Source organism: Cardiocondyla obscurior, linkage group LG08 (genome assembly GCF_019399895.1).
Source record: "Cardiocondyla obscurior isolate alpha-2009 linkage group LG08, Cobs3.1, whole genome shotgun sequence".
Taxonomy (NCBI): Eukaryota; Metazoa; Arthropoda; class Insecta; order Hymenoptera; family Formicidae; genus Cardiocondyla; species Cardiocondyla obscurior.
The window spans coordinates 3,930,301-3,950,464 of record NC_091871.1 but is presented as its reverse complement, the minus strand read 5'-3'; the positions used below and the strand labels follow the sequence as shown (position 1 = coordinate 3,950,464).

At 46.0% G+C, this 20,164-nt stretch overlaps 2 protein-coding genes across 13 annotated transcripts in view; both read left to right on the top strand.

The window, feature by feature from the left end:
• LOC139104579 (uncharacterized) overlaps nt 1–10,702 on the top strand; it is a 57,325-nt gene extending 46,623 nt beyond the window's left edge. For both annotated transcript variants that reach the window (XM_070660146.1, XM_070660147.1), the window contains exon 16: nt 6,424–10,702. In XM_070660146.1, coding sequence (XP_070516247.1) covers nt 6,424–6,513 — 90 coding nt within the window. In that variant the 3' untranslated portion in view covers nt 6,514–10,702. The remainder of the gene's footprint in view (nt 1–6,423) is intronic.
• Nucleotides 10,703–16,377: 5,675 nt separating this feature from the next.
• The window catches only part of Unc-13 (unc-13), a 95,510-nt gene continuing 91,723 nt past the window's right edge, over nt 16,378–20,164 (top strand). For 2 of the 11 annotated variants that reach the window (XM_070660138.1, XM_070660143.1), the window contains exon 1: nt 16,380–19,975. The gene's annotated coding sequence lies outside the window, so the exon portion shown is untranslated. Of the gene's footprint in view, nt 19,976–20,164 lie in introns of all 11 variants that reach the window. The other 9 variants (XM_070660142.1, XM_070660139.1, XM_070660131.1 and 6 more) reach the window with 8 other exon arrangements.

Genomic DNA, 20,164 nt, shown 5'->3' with positions numbered 1-20,164 from the left:
GGGAATTTCTTTTATACCCGGGCCATCACGGAGGAATTTAAGTATGTAGCGGATCCGCATATACGTTGCGCACATTTCAATTTTCCGTCAATTATGTTAACTACGTTTAATACGGCGTATATATTCGTATTTTTTGTGTTTTATAATAATTATATAATTAATTTATATAATTTACATAATAATTAAATCAGACCGCGCGCTCGTGCACGCTCTGCATTCAGAGATAATTGTTTCCCGCGGTATCAAGCCGCGATCGAATGCGGCGTTGATTCTTTTCGGTAATGACGTACGCGATTATTTCGGGCCGCGCGTGAAACAAAAGTCGAGGGCGGCTCCTCTTTCGGACTCGCGTACGCGTTTTCCTGCGTCGGGACCTCGCGTAATCTATGTAGGCCAAGCCGGTGGCCCCCGTCGTAATCAGAGGCCCGTATGACTGCTAGTTCGAGGCATCGGTATCACCTTCGCGGCAAGGTCTTGCTTCCCGCCACTCGCTTATCGCGACTCGCGCTTGTCGACGCGAGCCGAGCCGTTTCTCTTTCAGTATCGTAATCGTCAATGGACCGACTGCCACATCGGGCGTCGTGCGGAAGAGCCGAAGGGCGAAGCGTCTCGCTCTTCAAGTTTCCCTTCAAGTTACCCACTTGACGAAGTCAGGCACATCCTCGACCTAAACGACCCGGCGTATGAAAGAGGCGGAGCAATTGTATCGATCGTTATTAGGCTTTTATTAGACGGAAGTATCGTCGTATGCCTCGCAAAGGGCGCGTCTGTGCGGGGAGTCGTGTTAACTTAAGTGAAAATACCACCGAGTGGTCCGTTCGAGGGAGGCTGACCACCACCTTCAGCGCCGGCTCTCGTGCAGATCCTTCAGCGAGTCGGATCGTGGAACTAGCTGAAAGAGGATCTACCCTTTCGCGCGAGACATTGGAAAAACTTGCGTCGAAATAAATCGCGCCGCGCGCCTCGGGTTTAAATACCGGCGACATGAGAGAATTACGTAGGAGCACGGAGAGAAAATCGTTCGGGGAAATAGTCATCGGCGAGGATAGACAGGTGTCTGTGGATTGTACGTGTCACGAAGATCAATATCGCGGGTCATGAAAAAAAAATGTTTATGTAAAAATTTTTTTTTTTTTTTTTAAGTAGTTCTAAAGTATCGAACGTTTAATTAACAAACGTGTGAAACTTGATAAGCACTGAAGCGGACGTCCTTAATTAGCGGATACGACAGTATCGCGATAACCCTACGCAGAGTTTATTTCGGTATTCTAACGGCACTACATAATGAAATGTCACGTAGAAACTGCCGCGGACGACAGAAATAGCAATTATTTTTGTCGCTGGAAAACAACGATAATGTTTTGATGAATTGCATTCCCAATTTGCGCTGAAACGAGAAGAGGAGCTGCTTTATTGGCTTTTCGAGTGTCATCAAGACGAAAAACTACAATGGAGACCCGGGAAAAGTCGACGGAATGGGCTTTATTGTTCCCTTTGAAGGCGGGTCTCTTCGCCATGAAGTCATCGTTATCTTCAAAAAGCGTGAGCCGCGGCGAGAAGGAAAGAGATAGGCTCTCGCTGAAAAAAAACCTTGCACCGCGTGCGAAAATACGACGAGGATCATCCTTGTCGGATCTGGATAAGCTGCAGAGCAAAGCGATCCTACCGGATGTTGTGAAATCAACTGAGAAATGCTGCTCCGAGTCGCTTCCGCACTCGCCCGCTTTATCGCGGACGAATCTTCAGCTGGGCAGCAGTAGCGTGAGGGGCAGCATTGGCGACTTGATGAACATGAAGAAGTACGGCGGATCAACTTGGAGCGTGCGAAGTGAAACTCTAATCGCGAAGGCCGTGCCGCTGAGCACGGTGACGACGAAGCAGAGCTCGCCAATCGACAAGAGCATGGAGGATAACCTCGAGGACGAACTGCAAGACGAGTTTCCGGTCTCCGGAAAAGCGCTCACTTGCGCCCAACGAACGCAGCGGCTCAGCAGGCTTATCAAGAAGCAGAGGCGAATAATGGTTTTTAGCCCGAGCGCTTTGAAACGAGACGCGGTAAGTCGTCGCCGATAAAACGAATCGAAACGTTGTTTTCCGCAACGCCGGCGTATTTATGTCAGGAAAGCATTGAACGTCGCAGTGCCAGAATTAGCCACCGCGATAAGCGAGATTTCGACAGGAGTCTTCGCAGACGTTGAGTAAAGGAGAGCGGGAAGTGTATTCTCGTCCTCATATTTGCGCGGATTACATTACGTCGTTTTACAAACGACCGTGGCGGTAAAATGCACCGGTTTACATGACGGACCAGCAAAGGTACAAGTCACGCGTCCACGTTTGTCTCTCGGTATTCCCGACACGTACGCGCTTTATTTCTTGACGGATCACAGAGCGAGACCGCGGACAAGAGGGCGAAATGGAAAGGATCGTTTGTTCAGCGGGACGTTGCGTTTTATTGTTTTTTATTGCGAGACGCGCGTACTCGTTATATTTTTATCAGGCCGATAATTCGCCGGGCGCTGCGTGGCAAAGTGTTACGCGAGATCGCGATCGTGGACGAGAGCTGGTTCCATCGATCCTCGTTGTCGGGCGTCGAGAAAAGGGGATGCGGGACACCCGGCGGTCGCCTCGGCTGAATTCGAAGCAGCCTCCGCGCTTTCGCAGACACTTACGAGACTTGAAATATTCATGATACATTCTCACCGCTCGTACGTCGCGGGACTTAACGCTGGATACGCTTCGTGTCTGTATCCCGATACGCGCGCGCGGTCATCACGGGCTATTTGTCTTCCGGACTTGTTATTTGAGAGCGGATGCTAACGAGAACGTGTAAAACGAGAGCGGCAACGATGAAGCGTTTCGTTTCTACCTCGCCGCGGTAAAATTCCGGCTGCGTCCGCGCGATATCGCCTTCCGGAAGTTTTGCGGACTGCTCCCCCCAAGTTTTTCAAAACGATTATGAGATACGAGCGTCCCGCTTCGACGCAATTTCCGCGCGGCGCGATAGCACTACCGTGATTTAAACTAATGTATTTTACGTGGAACGGGAAAGCACCCGCTAAAAACGTATTATTGGAATCGGTGCCGCGGAAATGTCTAGATACGCTCGTCCTGGCTGCCGCGCAAAGTTTTCCCCCGTCGTTTTCTGTAACTTCGCCTTGGAGAGTCATTAGCGTTACTTCGACAAGGAACGAGTTAAGGGAGCGCGGTTTCGGAACGTGTGTTTCGTGCAAATGTCGCATTACTTGGATGTGTCGTATCGCGAGGCGCGAGGCGAGAATTTTGATAGAGCCCTTCCCGAAGTTACTTGATTCGAAATCAAGATAATTTGTTCACAGAGAAAATCGAGACAACTCGCAGATCTGAATACGCACGATTAACTACCTGAAGAATGAATCGTTTTATTGTAATAGGCCGCGCGGTTAAGCGGTTTCTTTAATTAAAAAAAAAACTCATTATCAGCGTAGGGACCAGCTTCGTTTACGTTCAGTGTCGATGGGCGTCGAATGCCCGATCGATTGTGGATTAACCGATCTTACGGTCGCTCCGATGCTCGACTTACGCGAAGCGGGTAATCCTCTAGATACTCGTTAACGTTCTCGTTGATTGACTTACGCTATTAGCCGGCTGCAACAATGACAAATGAACCTCTCGTCAGCGGCGAAATCAGCTCAAACGCAAACGTAAGCGGATTCTTATCTCTCCGCGTGACTCCGCGAGAAAGTAATTCGTGTACGTTCCAAATATTTCCCGGCCGCGCGGCGACCCATCTAAGTTCCCTTTCTTTTCTTTTCTTTTATTCTTTTTTTTTCTTTTTCATTTAATTTTGCAGTATTTACTCGTTTTATATCGGCAGTAGGTCGACGAATTGCGTCTTGGAAAATTTCCAAGTGCCGTTGAAAAGGGATTTATTGTATGACTTCGTATCTGTTCTCCAAGGCAATCGAGCAGCATAGGCGCTTTCCTTTCAATTTGAGATTTTGTATTTACCGAGAAGATTGTGAAAAAGAATTAAAAGTAGGAGATCTTCGTCCTTTGAGGGCCGCCCGCGCCCGTTGAGCTAGGCCAATTGATACCGGTCCAGGCGCTTTCGAAACGGTTTCCTTTATCCGCTCTCGTCAGGCAAACGAGGCATCGACCCGTCCGTTTCGCCTCGCCTCCTTATCCGGCCCGCTTCGTTCCCGAATCTGGCAAAGATTCCCTCGCGCGATAGCTTCTAAGATAGCCCCCTCGATTGTCAAAAGAAGCGAGTCCGATGCTGCGATTTGATCCGCCGTTATATAGTTTCGAGTTTCCTCTATCAGTTTACATTACTCCCCGAATTACAAGGCGGGCAAAATGCGAGGCGCATTTTAAGAGACAGCCACCTGTAACTTGGCCCTTTTTATTTTCTTTATTAAGATAATTACTATTAACGCGACGAGACCATTAGCGAATTATTCAACAGACCTTCTTCGGCTTTCATTATTTTCATTACACGTGCGATAAATGTGTCAAATGCGTTGTTAGGCGAACCTTTTAACCAAGCTGTTAAATAAATCCCTGTAATTCTCCCTTTTCCACACAGACGCAACGTGATCTAATCAACGGAGTCGCGACGCACGTATCGCGCGACTTTATCGCGCTCAGTTTTATAGCTTCCCGCTTACCGGCGCACGTACACATGCACAATATGATATATATTTAACTGAAAATGTTAGAAAGCTCACGCGATCCGAGAAAAAGAGAGATTAAGTCCGATACCAGCGGACGAAACAACGCCAATTTCCGCGGCGGGTGTTGCGAAATGCTGAATTACCATTTTTTTCGACTGTCGCTTTTTGCCGGAGTGCTGCTTTGAAAAAAAGGGAGTAATCGGCCTCGGAGGCATTTAATGAGCGAGCTCGTCGCGTTAATCGTATTCCGGTTGACATCAATCTGGCTAGCCGCTTTGTAAACGGCAGTTCGCAAACATTTTCAAGCCCGCATACTGCCAACTTGTAATTCCCGCCTCCTCACCCGCCGTATCGCGAAACGAGGTTAATATCTTATAATATTCCCTTCTCTGTCCGCGAGTTATTTTCTTTTACGACAATGCTGATAAGATTAGCCGATAGAGGGGAGCGTCGGGAAAAGATACCTCGGCAGTCGTATTGCCATATTTTCCATCGTCACATCACCCGGCTTTTTGCGACAACCTCAAGTCCTAACGTTGTGAATTATTAAAATATGATAATGGCCCCCAATACGCCGCGAAGGTCATTCGTCCTGGCGAAACTTGCGAAATATTGGCAATAACGTTATCGTCGTGTTGAAAACTCGGCACGAAGCGATCGGTTAATTCCCATAAAGGAAAACTTAATAAACTTTAATACGCGCACTGCAGACGAAGTGAAATATAGGAATAAAAAGATTGACGCGACGACTGAAAGAAGGTTAAAATTAGACCGGGTTTTGCGCCGGTTGTTTTTCATCATGGAAATGAAAAAGACAACGCGAATTACTCTTTTACAAACAACAGTGCAATTTTTGAAACATGCACAGAGAAAAGCTGTAATCTGTGAGAGTGCTGTTACATGATTAAAAAAAAATCGGTACGCGCTGATACTTATTCTTTTTTTTTGGTTTTTTAATTTGTGTATTGAACAGCGCGCAGCTGCGAAATAATAAGCCCAGTTAATTTACTTTCGAAAGAATAAATCATTACGTCCGATTTGTACGCGGATGCATATATTTTAATAATCGCGCGCGGTCTTAAATTAACGTTCGCGGCTTTATTAAATTCCTAAACGATTTAAATGATTTTCTGGCTTAGGTGGTCTTCATTTGCACACTGTCGTGCAATTTTCAATCTCGGCTTCATAGAAATTCAGTATATCTTGGGTAGCTTTATTTGCGCAACGAAGATTATCCGGCCTTCTTCCTCATTGTTCCGCGGCTTGGAAGAGATCGCCGTTTTGCCGCGGCATATCGCAGACATTTTGGACGTCAGATCCAGAATTCATGTTTATTCATGAATACCAACGATATAATTAAAACGGCTGTCCCTATCTTTCTCTTGTTCGTTGTTCAACAGCAAGTTCCGCTGCATGCATGACCGCATGTTCAAATACAGTTAATTGCTAAGAGTAATGGGCCTACCGTTTTTTTTTTTTTTTTTTCCTAAACATCCGGTTAACGAGTCTTTTCCGTATTTTTGCGGGAAGATCTCGGGGCCGGATTATTCGTTAATGAGATTTCTTTCTGGCTGACTTAACCGACCGCCTCTTTCCGTTTTTGTCGTCTTCATTATCGCGTCTTTTTCGAACTGCATTGACTGCATTCGATTTCTTCAAAGTTTAGAAGAATTTAAATATGCAATGTAATTATTGATAAACAAATTAATGTTTAATTACGTTATTAGTCCGTGTAGTATATATTAATACAATATTCTTCTGTTTGTTGCAGGTGAGTATTACTGTTTTGTTAATCATCCCGGTAATTGATGCGCTGATTGCGACAGGTGAGTCCTATTTTCGCACAATGCTCCAACGTTAATCATTATCGTATCAAAACACGCATATTATCGCAATGGCGAATAAACATTTGCCGTCCGAAATTCCCCGATAAATCGGGGATGAAGAAAAATGCGATGTGTTACTAAAAACTATTTAATTATCGTTCGAAGTATCAGTTAACGATAAGCGAAGCAAAGCTTGACTTCCTCTGCGTAAGATATTCTTTTTTATTACAGCCGAGTTTATAAGGTAATTATTATTAGTATAGTTTTAACTGTAAAGGAAAGCTCGCAAGCTGTTTTTCTGGAATCGATTGTGTAATGAGAAAAATACGATTTTACTCTTGCCATTATTACCACACATCCTCTTTCCGTTGCGCTCATTGAAATCCTAGAAATGCACTCCCAACCGTTCGTGATTACGATCGGAACAATCAGTGTTAAGCGTGTGTAAAGCTCGACGACCGGCCACAGGCGTTAGAATATATTGGTCGGGAGCGCACAGAGAAATGTGGGAAGCATAGACGCGAGTGTATGCGCGTCAGACGAAGCAAGGCCAGCGATTAAATATTCATGAGACGTGGCGCAATATGCCTGATATTTACTTTTATCGTGGTAACTTTTTTTTTTATCGCCAGTAATACAGCACTCGCGGTGAGAATCGTTACAATTTTACAGTTTTAAAATTACCGGGAATCGACGGAAATTTATTCTCTCGCGAAATGTGAAACGTTATTTGCACCAAAAATTTTTTTGTTTTTATTTTATTTTATTTTTTTTTTTTTCCCCTTTTAATATAATTCCGCGTCTGTTCTGAAAGTTTTCTGACAGCGCGGCGGCTGCCTACCTCTCGAAAGCTTGATTTTAATCGTGGAAACGTTGAACATTGATTATAGAATAAAACCGTGATTTAATGCGACTTGGAACGAGCCGGCTGTCTGAGTAAACGAAAGGGGGAGGATAAACTAAGAAAATATTGACGGACATTGAAAGGGATCGACGATAGTGTGGTCCTAAAGTGCTCGCAGTTCTGAAAGGGGTTAACAGTGTCGTATGACCACCGTTCGCTTAAATAGTCTCGAAATTTGATACATTCGGAGGGTGTAGCGTGAACGTCGGCCGATAAAATCCGCATTTACTTCGCGTTACTTCGAGGGTTGCCCTCCACCTTTTGTATACTTGTCACGAGCGAGAGTGTCCCTAGATGTATATCCATCTTCTTACACCGCGAGAAGAAAACACGAATACAACGCACGACAAGGCTTACACGAATCTAACATATTCGATAAATGTTTTTGCTCAAATTTAGCATCAAATACTTTAAATCTCTAATCGTTGTTTTCATATAATTTTTATATATATATATATATTTTTTTTTTTTTTTTTTTGTGTAGTCTATTGGAAAGAGGGCAGCAATCGAATTGCAATATCGGTTTTGCGGTTAGCAGAATAGTTTTTACATCCGAAATAAACGAAACGGGGTCAATCGTATCTCGGGGAAGCTCATTTAAGGAAGTATTCGCGCACGGGAGATCAGAGAGAGCGATCCTGCCTCGTATATCGCTAATTACGTCCCTCGCACGGCGAAGCGCAGATTCTCCGACTGATTCGTCTCGTGTATTTTGATCAAAGACACATTACAAAGTGCTCGCGTATTAGATTCTTTCCAACTGTATGTAAATTCTGTCAGACTGCGCCCGATGGAGACGCGAGTTTACTTTGTTCGTTCCGTCGTATCGTGTAAGAGTTATCTGATCGTTTTGTCGAGGCGAAGTAAATTTGACGTGAAAGGCACACACGTTTGTACGTATACACTGCCAATTTATTTTAAGGAATAAAAAGAAGAGCATTACGCCCGAACGTCTTCGAAATTCCTCTCGATAATTTGTCAAACCGGTCGAGAACGCGGGACCTCGTAATATCTCCCTTCTTTTTCTTTCGTCGACTTCGAGAAATGCGACGACCTTTTTTTTTTGTCGTTTCGATTGTACGGAACGCGGTAAAGGTTGACGTTGGCAATCAAGTCGAAGTCGCCCGGTGATTTTCGCGAATGCCTCAACATTGGAGCAGATGAGCGTTTGCAATGGGAAATCGCCGGCTACATCCGGCATTGAAAAGGCGACAGCGCGGTACATCCCGCGAAATTCTCGTTGAATTGAGGGGGGAACACGCCCGAATGCTTCGAAACTAAACGAGCAAACCAGGCTTCGCTGGTCGTAAATACCTTGCGGCTTCCATGCTTTGTGAAGCTCACCTCCGGCGTAAGGAAGGAAGGAAGGAGAGCTTGAGACGGCGCTGCCGTTGCGGCTAGATGTAATAGTTTTCGCCGTATTGCAATATAAAAGAAAACGAGACGCCTTACGACCAGAAAACGCGTCTGTCCATAAAGTCAACGAATGAATACTTTCGCGGCGACGGCTCCCTGAGGTCATACGTGAAAATTAAAGACTACGATGACATGAACTGATACTTTGACTCGCGAATGTCTTTTTCCCTTTTTTTTTTTTTTGAGAATTTTTATTTAAAATTAAATTTGCGCGTTTCGTGCGAAATATAAATTTTATAGATCCTATCTCGCGTTTGATAAGATTCCTTGAACAAGATTAACGATCACGCGATGAAGCCTTATTTCTATCGCGCTAATGAGACCGATCAGAAAGAGGTAAAATGTAGCGAAATTACAAATGAGACCTATCGAATTGGAGACGCAAGAGCGACACGGGGAGAAGTCGATTTACAAGATATATCTATCGAGCGGCATTACGTTGCATAGCTTCAGACGTTCGTTTTATTACCGGCCATCAAAGGAGTTCATCGATAACCTCGAATTGCCGTTACGGGAAACTACCGCGTAAGCACTGGACAAAGACGGTACTTTGGCAAGACAGTCGACCGATCAAACTGAAACCGACTGACCGAACTTATACAATTCCCCCTTGCTTCGAAGTAATCGACGGAACGTGTCGTCGTCGATTGACATCGTCATCAGTTAACGCGACGTGTCTCTAACCGATTTCGACCTTGTGTAAATGATTTCTAAGACCGATAGTTTCCGAAACGGAGGCAGGGTCGATGCATCCCCCCAGAGATCGCAGAATAGTCTAATTGGAATTCTCTCATGAATTGCGTCTCCGGACCCGCATCCCGCGGATCGCGAAATTATCGACCGACCGGCTATTCTCGTTATTACCTTTACGTTCCCGCGCGCGCCGAGATACTTCTGTATGCACGTTATCGGGACGAAATTGAATATAGCCTATCCGATGGAACTAGTTAAAAGCGTCGCCGTCAAAGTTTCGTAACGGTCCCGGACCTCTCGTACCTCCGACTTCGATTTACCGCGGAAAATAGTATCGCGATCCAACGAGGGGCAGGGGACGGCAGGCGAGCGTGTAAATCTCGTTTCGTAAATCACGTCTGAAAATTATAATACCGGGACTCCGGCCGGGAGTAGGAAACTTCAGCTTCTGACCGCGAACGAGGTCATCGAAAATCATTATGGTCGTTTGGAGTTTATTTTCAGCCCGGCTAATGAAATGATAGTATTATACGATCTCGCTCGCCGGCGAATCGGGTGACCCGTATTGAGAAATAATCTGTGATCGATAAATCTACCCGCTGCGTGACTTCTCCTTCCCACAATCCCGGTCAGTGATCTTTCCGTTGCTGGTTAAAGTTACGGATGCATTCGGTCCACATTCGCTACGTTTCGAATGGAGCTTTTGCGCGTCGTGCAAGGACACCGTCGTCGCAACGCCGTTCAGTGTGCAAGCAAAAGAAGCCGTAGGAGAAACCCTCGTTGTGATTTACGAGGTCGCGCGAAAGTTATGACAGGGGGCCGGCTACTCATGCATTTAGCTCCCGCTTAATTAATGATTTTTGTTGAGCCGGGCATGCGCTCGCCCGATTAATTCAACGCCCTTACGTTCTTACAGCTATTGCTTTTTTCTTTTCTCTTTTTTTTTTCTTTTTACTTTATCTACCGCGTCGTTTCTTTATTTTATCTCGGAAAATGTACTTATATATATGTATATGTATCTACATCGGCGTGTTATATTAATATTAATGAAACTCTGTGGAAATTAAAGTGGCAATTACCGGTGTCTGAATATTTTCTGACGTTTTATAACGATTTCCTTTTGCCTCGCGGAGGAGGCGCGTCCCTGTCGAATGCAAATCTCTTCGAATTGTTCGCCGGGCCGCGTTTATTTCGTAATAAATGATACCGCGGGCGCTCACCCGTTTTCCCGAGATCTCATTAATTATCATTAGAAGCTCACTGTTCTGGGCAGCGGAACAGGCCCTTGCGTGCCCCGAGACAAACTCTCTAATCGAGAACAGGTGTTTTCGTGTACGCGCTCGCCTACCCTGGGGGATTCCGGTGACTGGCGAGGCATCGTCTCAAACTCTCGCACGGCGAACGGCCGAAGTGCAGACGAGCGCGGAGTCCCGAGTACTCGGAAGCGAAAAGAACAGCTGGCGCGAAACGCTCACCTCGGAAGTGATGCGGCGGAGATTTTCTCTAACTACACGCTCTAAGACTCGTGCCGGAAATAACAGGGCGGTCCCGACAGTTGTCTTTCACGTTTCGCACATTTCGCCTTCGTCCTCCCCTTCCCCCTGCATCTCGACTCTCTTTCCGCTTCTTATATTGAGTTTCCCGTCTCTTCAAGCTCGCGTCCCGGAGCTTCTCACGAACGTGTCTCGCCTCCGAACGAGCCTCGCCAATTTCATATGCTTTTAAGTGCTTTCCACTGTAGGTCCCGAAACTTTCGAAAATCCACTACTGCAACGTTTCACCCTAAATTCTAATCCCTGTATCCAGCGGAGTTTCCCGCGCGCTTATTCGACGCGGTCGCGAATTGAATTCGCGTCGAATAATGCCTCGGCTTCTTTTTATCACGGTTGTAAGACGCGCTTCGACATCTCTTTCGCTCGTTTACTTCCCTTACATCCCCCTTTGCTCTCCCGTTTAATTTATTTATCGCCCTCTGGTCCCGAATAAATATGGAGTTAAACGACTGGCTCGAATCTTCCAAATGATCGGCTTGTTGCGTTTTGACCTCTTGGCCGTTTTCCAAGCATACAAACCCGACTGTTTCGTCTGCTAAGTAATTGAGGAGGAGTCCGATCGATCACAACCGAAAATGCTGATTCGTCGTCGTCGGGAAACCGGGAAATAAGCGGGACAGTTGCCATACCGGTCGGAACCAAGCTTACGACTTTGTTACCGGCAACAAATCTCTTTCGCAATCCACAAGTTGCGAACGACGTTTGAATGACCGTACAGTATTTCTGCTCGAGCCCATTTATCACCCAGCACTTCCTGGGGGTCTTGCACTTTATTTTTTTTTAATATTTTTTTTTCTACATAAAAAGTACGCGTGATACATTTATTTTTACTTTTATTTTCTCGCAATATTTTTCGGGTATAAAGTGAGCGCGCGCGTGAAATTTGAAATCAACAGAAAATAAACTTCGTAATTGTGAGCAGAATTTACATAATAAATTTCGATGAGCGAATGCAAATAACCAAGCTTCTATACTCGTTACGTATATCGGCAGCTCGTACATAAAATTAATCCACCATTTAGAGATTATGCAGGGCTGGGATGAAACGGGGAAGAAAGTGTGCCGGAGTTTTATAAGCGCTTTTAGGAAATTTTACTCGAAGATCGTGCAAGAGAAAAAGAGAGAAAGAGAAAGAAGAAGAGAGAGGAGGTTGCCGGAAGTTGCGCTGGCTTGTGTTTCATTTTCGGAACGATTAATTTCCTCTGCTTTTAATTCATTCTTCAGCTTCGTTGAGGGATTTTACGGAGCAACCGAAGGTACTTCGCGTTGTTACACTGCACTTCCGGCTTTCCGCCAAGGAGCCGAGCACAGCTCTCTTTATCTTCATTTCATCTTTCTTTTTTTACTCGACGTTACCCGCATTTCTCATTCGCTCCGCAAATCTCGAGGCTGACCGACCTTCCGCCTCACAACTGACATTCAAATTTTTGTTCGCGACGTCGAGGACTCTTGTACGAACGCGATGCTTATCAAACAGTAATATAGACGCGCTCGTGGAATTGCCCGAGGAGATATCGAAGTAGCCGCGATACGCACCCGTTCGCGGGACAAATTATTCCTATTTAGGCTGTATTATTTTAGCGACGATACCATTTGACGAACTAAACCTACCGCATAATCATCCAATTGTAGAAAATAAACGCTTATGGCTATTTGGCCGGCTAAACCAACGTGGAACTAGCGACGATGATACGATAAAGTGGAAACAACCGCAGATTTGGGGAAGAATCGATGACCAGCTGACAAAGTAAAACGTTGGTCGTGAAACAACACTCGCAGCCACGAACATGATTGATTGTCCGCCCTTCGCGAAAATGGATAATCATTTCGGGTGCCTAAGCGATATCACTCCCACAACAAGTGGCTATTGGCATGCTCTTAGCTTCAGAACTCAGCCGCTCGGCTTCATCGATTGCTTCATCGATGTGCAATTAATTAATTACGGCAAATTCGATTCACGTCGGTTGCTAGAAATTGTTCCGTCCCAGTTGCATTTTCGGTAAATACGCGAGGGGAAAAAAAAAAAAGTGTTTCCAGCCCGGGCGAGTTTACGTAAAAATATTATTCTTTAATTTTACGGATAAACGCATTTCCATCTTGAATTTTATATTCCCCAGACTGCGGGCAAAAATGCATCTCGTGGAAAAATTGCAATCACGCCGGGGTACAAACAAAATGGATTATGTCACACGTTACCTCGATACTTACGACACGCGCTGGGAAATTAATTGCTACTTGTAAATGCCCGGGAGATTATCTTCAAGCGGCGTACGGTTGCAATGAATTATTTCGTCACCGCGTGTAAAAACGTTCTTTATACGTGCGCAAGCCTCAATGTGGTTTTCTCGGCCGATCGATACTTACGAAAAAGGAGTGGTTTAAACTTGGACAAATTTAAATATTTAATGTCATGTGAGAGATTAGCGTTGCGCAATCGCATTGTCAGGTCCCATTTCTAACGTTAACTACGCGCTGTCGCGACGTATCGTGGATCTCTTCAACACTTTAACACGTATCACCCGAGTGTTACTTACTGTAATGAGGCGGGGCGCTAGGAGTCGATTTTTACTACTGAACGTTACATCCAGCCTGCCATGTTTCCGCGGCCCTTTAATTACAGAAAAGTTTTCCAAGTTCAGACACGGGATCTATGTCCAAGCTCGAGCCATTTTAACTTTCTTTCAGCGGAACAAATCTCTTATTCTTTTCGCGACTTGGTACATGACCTTCTTTTAACGCGGATAGAATTAAAACATTCTCATTGCGTTTCTATTCCGCGTCCGACGTCTCTTTATAAAACTTGTACATCGATAAGGGAAACGCAACTACGTCCTTTGCTTATCAAATTAGAAAAATCATGATTATAATAAAGTTATTGATACTAATAAATGGCGGTTTCCGCGTTGGATAGCATTATCTAAGTATTTAACCGCAACGAACGCTATCGCGCGGTTTTAATCATTTTGAGGAGGCGAGAGTTTGGTTTGGCGCAAGATACTGCATTTCGTACACAGATATGAATTAATCATTTAATTTTGATAATGATCCATGATAACATGTGTGTGTAGCCGTAGAATTGGTTAACAAGCTCCCCATTATGTCAAGACAAAGTAGCTTCTAACTATTATGAACGATCGGATTAATACATGTCGCACTGTCTTCGGATTAGAATTGCATGCAATAACACATCAAAGCCCAGTGGGATACCTGTGTTAATAAAAAGCTCGTAACGTCATGTCGTTTTTATCTCGCGCGAATTAATAAATGTAATTGATGACAAAGTAGAAAATTTTTAGAAATCCTCTTCTCCAAAATACGATATTAATTATTTTTATGCGCTTTAAGTAATCAGCCACGTTGACAAAAGGCCGCATTATTTATTATTTGACATTTTATCGAGCCACGCCTATGACACAATCTTCATCTCTGTACGTATTATTATTCGACATCGTGTCGCTTACCCGAAAAAATAAATTGCATTTTACGTCGGCGTAAACGTCTAGATATCTACTGTCGTTGCAGTGGAAATTATTCGCGCGAGAGCAATCCTGCCTATATTTTTGCCATCGTTTGTCATAGATTTAGACCCGTTTATAGTTTTTATTCTCAATTGTGCGTGTCCAATGCCACCTCGGTAAAACGCATACGTATTTTATGCTGTACCGACGCTCGGCCTGGCTCGCCATTTTCCCCGGATTCAACCTTAGGGGTTAGCCACGGTGGTTAACGACGAAGAACCGTTCGCTCCGACCCTTCCCACCCCCGCGGATCCTCTCTCCGTCCCTTCGACTCTCCTTCGTGTTCTCTCGCTCGTCTCTCCACCTCGCGCTGTCTCTCTCTCTCCGCTATTCCAACCCCTTTCTTCCACTCGCCCCTCACCCGGAAAATCAATATGAAGTGGCGTTGGTGTACGACGTAGTGGCTGCTACCGCGCGTGCCGTCTCTTTTCCACCATCACGACCTTTCCCTTCTGCTTTCATGTTTCCTCCCCTTCTTCGTCCTTTCTCCCTCGTTCTACTTCTCGTTTCTCGTTTTCCTCTTCTGCCTCTCGGCGTGCAAACACAGCCGTCCCTAGTGCATCGTCCGGCGCTCCGCCGGTTGGCCCTTCCGCCCGACGCACCTTGTATCTTCACCATCAAATCCACCTAGGTTTTCCCCAGGGGCGCCAGAGCTCAGACGGCAGCCTCCGGCATTGCCGGCGGATTGCGGCAGTTCGGTCACCGAGTCACCAGGATTCATTCTAGCTGCCTGGCTGGTTGGTTGGTTGGTTGGTTGGTTGCTTGGCTGGTTGGCTCCGGCACGTAGGTCAACATCCACCATTCCGCCACCACTGGTTGAATATCGGCCGCGTGGCGGCGCCGTGCGTGTCATCGTACTTCGCGCTTTCCCTCGGCAAACGTGCTCTCGGCCGTTCGTTCGCTACCTCGCGTAAGAAATGTCATTTCTTCCCTTCGGTAAAAAAAAAAATTATGCGACCACCCTGGGAACCGGAGATCAGTCCGCCGCGAAGCCCTTCCGCCCTTCGCTCCACAATTTTGCGCGCCGTCTCGATCGATGCGGCGCATCGCGATCTGGCTTCGAACGCTGGTCGCCCGCGCGGTTCTTTTCGCTTTGAACTACAAGGAAGAAGCTTTCTTTCATCCGGCACGGCAATACTTATTCATCATGCGCGATACAGGGCAGAATCATGAAAATTCTACGAGCTTGAATGCATAGCACTTCGCTTTAACATTCTCGATGCAGCCACCGTGAATTTCTGAAACGGTAGATTCTCCACGGTGGATCTCGGATATTGTATTAAAAAAAAAGAAGAAGAAGAAAACGGACGCGGTATAGAAACGTAAGAAAAAATATGTATAAAGCGGAAAAGGTCAATGGCATATAAAAAAAAAGTTATGAATCGAACATCGGTTTCATAAAATTGTTCCCTCCTTCATAAATCTCACGATACCTCGCCTGCGCGTATGTAAATAAATTTATCATTTCAAGTATAACGTCGGGATGTATTTGCAGAAGAAGCAAAGGGAAGATAAGTCCAGTGTCCGCGGAAGAAAATCCTTTTTCGTTCGGGCGTTCTGCGGGGAAAACACAGCACTGCGCCATGCGCAGAGACGGTCTCGACCGACAGGGGTGGTGGTTCGTGCGCCCTAGGGGTTGATCGCTGTAGTATGGTGGGTTACGCGGGGTAGGGCGACGCGCAGGGGGTGGGTTTGGCCAGGTAGCCGTGGCGAGAGGGCTCGCGGGGGTTGCGCGAGAGTGGAGGGAAAAAGCGGACGGGGTGACGCGAGAGGACGGGCACGCTAGGTTAGTAGCGGAGGTACACGTTGTACCAGCCGGCAGTAGCGAGCGCCGTGCTTAACACGGCCTATACGGCCTTCCCGCTGCGCGCGTAGACTGTGAGAGGCGGCCGCCCTCGTCGATCCGTTTCTACTTGCGACGCGCCACGTCGCCTCGCCTCGTTTCACCCTCGGCGTCGCCTCCGTGGCCGCGACGCTCAGCCGCGTCGCGTTCCTTTTTTTTTTTTATTTCCCCCCTCGGAGGATATACGGGACGCGCGCGCCCCGGTTCTATCACCCCCCAGTGAAAGGACCGCTGTGACGAGGTGTGGATAATGGTAGCGAGGAAGTGCCGGCGTCGCCGTCGCCGTCGAGTGGCGTCCCGCCGTCGCCGGCAGCCCGAGCGACGCTACCACTCGCATCAACGACAGTCCGGCAAAGACGCGGAGTGAACGGCCTCACGGCGCGATCCGGCTCCTCGCCCTACGCGACGCGATCCGACGCTCAGGATTTTAAGGCGTGGAGGAAAGCTCTACCCGTGCGCGTCTACTCCGAGCGACGATGCGTCGTCTTCGTCGACGGTGCGTGCGCGCGCGTGCGTGGGTCCCAACGTGCTGGGGGGAAAAAAGGGCTTTTCGCACTGCGGGATAGCGTGTGTTGATCGAAAGGACCCGGGGAGTGTGAACAGCGTGTTGTTTCACGCGGCGGCGTGTTCTCGCGTGAGTGAGGCACGGCCTCGTTTGCGCGAACGGACGCTCACCGTCTTTCCTCCGGCTCGTAAGCTAGCAAGCTCGCGTGAAAGCTCGCGGAGACAGGCGTGAAAACTATTTTTCTTTTTTATTTTTTTTTGCGCGTGGAAATTCGCTAGTGCGCGAACGGTACGTGCCCGCACTCTTCTGCTCGGATATTTCCCTTTTAAAACGTAAAGGAACAATAAAATAAATGCATATTCGCTGGCCCCCGGCTTGCGGCTCGGTGATACGCCTGCATGCCGAAATCGATTAGCGTTTGATTAATAATTAAACTTGGAAGATTGAATTTCGATATTCGAGCAACTCTCGCGAACCAACGTTTTTTTTTCTCCTTTTTTTTTACCCATCTGTTATTAATTTGTACGTAAATAAAGGATTGATTAATTATTTTTGTAATTTTTTATATCTTGTTCAAAATAACAATCTAATCAGAGGAAGAACGGTAGAGGTAGATGTAGCAGATATATTCTATTTTATCGGAAAAATATTGGCCGGTTACATCGGCAAGAATCGATACGATAGACAAACAGATGATAGGCTTCCCAGATTCGCACAGTTTGCGCAAAATAAAGCCCGACAAGGCAATTTCGGCGTGCCACGAGAATCCCTTCGTGCAACGGGACTAGCTATCTTTACGACCCTTTCGGACAGACCCAGCTTCTGACTGTTTTTTTTCCAAACAAACCTAATAAAATTCTAATTCGGCTTTGCATTTCGGAAATTACCGCGCCTCTTCAACCACGGCGCGGTGGTTCGAACATTTTTCAGAGCCCCGATGAAAGCGCGGCTCGATAAAACCGGCAATTTTTCTAATTAACGAACTTGTATGGAAATATATACGAAAATTTCGTGAAAATTAATTTCGCCTCGGCACGGGCCGCTACAATTGCCCGCCATACAATTGGACAGTATACCTAGATAAATGTCTGATCAATACGCTGCAACGACATGCTTAATTTACGACGCGGCGTTTATTTTTAACAGTCGCATAATTTTTATAAACGGTATAAAAAAGCGGAGCGGAGGCTATTCAACGAGCATTCCATAAACTTTCCGCAGCCGCGAGGGTAAGGCGGGATTATTAGACGGAACGATTACTTTATTGGCAAGCAGCAATAAAAGGAAACGAGGCTGTAACTATCAAGATAAACAAGGATTACCGGGCCAACAACAATTTTTATTTTCGCGACCGTAGTTAATTACCTCGGAATTAACATAACAATTAAGCGGAAACGGCCGACGGGCAGAAGACCAGGATCCGGTTATTTATTTCGCGGAAGTTAGTTTTCCGGTTCGTGGAGAACTAGTAGCTTCTTCTCTTCAATCCTGTTTGCAATAACGTATAAACTATCAAGTTACAAGCGCGAACTTCGCCGCGGGTCTTTGAAAATGAAGCAAAATGCAAATTTGCTGATTCTGTAACTTCTACGATCGAATGGACGGAGTAATAAAATAATTTTCTCAACTTCCTTGATTACGTGAGATTCAATGCCCGCCCATCGCAACGGAAGTTACGAGTCCTTGATGATGAAATTACACGCGAAACGTTTTCTCGTAAGTTATCGGGCCGTAGGCGAGCTTCGTGTTGAAATATTAAAACGGGCTTCATTTCCTTATTAACATTTCCCCGAAACAAACTCTACGCGCGTAGGCCACGAGTTCCGCGTTCGAAAGTAAAACGCCGTGAGAGAAAATCGAAATCCCGCAGGCCTATCCGTCTTGCCTTCTCGTGGCACGTTGCCGTTTAACGTTCCGCACGCGATCGCGGCGACAACGAGCTTCCTTCCTAAGACCGGCGATAAAACCGAGAGAAGATGCGTGCACACGGCCGGCCGTCGGGAAAAAGAGCGGGAGCAATTGTCGTTTTCCGGCGTGAGCGAATTGCGAAGCGGTGACACAACGAGCGACACGTGTTTGTGCTTTCAGTGGGTACCAAAGTCCGTCTTAACCATCTAGAGATTCCTCTGTTCGACGAGAGAGAGAAAAAGCGAGCGAGAATCGTGACACACGAGAGGAGAATCAAGTTGTAAAGAGTGTGTTTTAAAATCCCAGTGTGTGCCGTTTCACCAGTGTCGCGCGGTGAGAAAAAAGAGAAAGAGAGAGAGAGAGAGAGGATCGTGTGCGGTACCTCGCGAAATTGTGAAACGGAAAAATCGGCGACACCGGAGTAACTGGAGAAGAGGAACTCGGTAATGCGAATCCAGGGGATGTACACGCAGGGGCCATCGTTGAACGAGTGATATCTCGTGACATATCGAGTGGAGGATACAATCGGGCGTGAGAGTGCTCGATGAATTACAAACTGGTCCGTGTTGATTTAACGCAGCGGCGTCATCAATAATAAAAAAAAAAAAAAGATCCTATTAATATTATAATCCTCTTCTGAATATATATGTATAATAATACTCATTTCTGTGGAGTGTGATCGTAAAATCTACCGTTTGTTTCAAGTTTGAGAGATATATCGTCGTATATAAAAAAAAAATTATATATACATGTGCGTATATGTACGTGTATATACATGTATGTCGTTGACGAAGATGATGTAGAGGAAGCACGAACGCAAGAGGCGAAGAGGAAAGGTGACGCTTAACGACCAAACGAATGTTGTCAATTACTATTTAATCGTCGTGTTGAAGTTTCCACGTTCAATTATTATAAATGTTAAAGTTGGTTCGTCTGTAGTCCCCTACGTAAAATAATCTACCTCTCTTCAGTATCGACAACGAAAAAGCACGGGAAAAGAAAAAAGAAAAAAAAAAAAAAACGGCCTACGAACTCTACGCGCTGTGTGCTACGGATATCGGTGATTGTACCTGGTTTGATAAGGTATTAAATCTCTTTCTCGGAAACTGAGAAGATATGTGAACGGCTCCCCGGTTTTTCCCCTCTGGTTTTCGAAGGTAAGATTAACGATTTCGCTTTTTAATTCGGCCGAAACAGCTCCCATGGTGACCGCTTTATTATATCCGTCGCGTCGAGTCAACTTCCTTCTGACATTGGCAGGTGGGGATTTTAATTAAACTGCCAACCCCACCGCTTTTACGCAATTGTTAGCTCCGTTTGTGTTTAATAAAACGAAACCCGAAAAG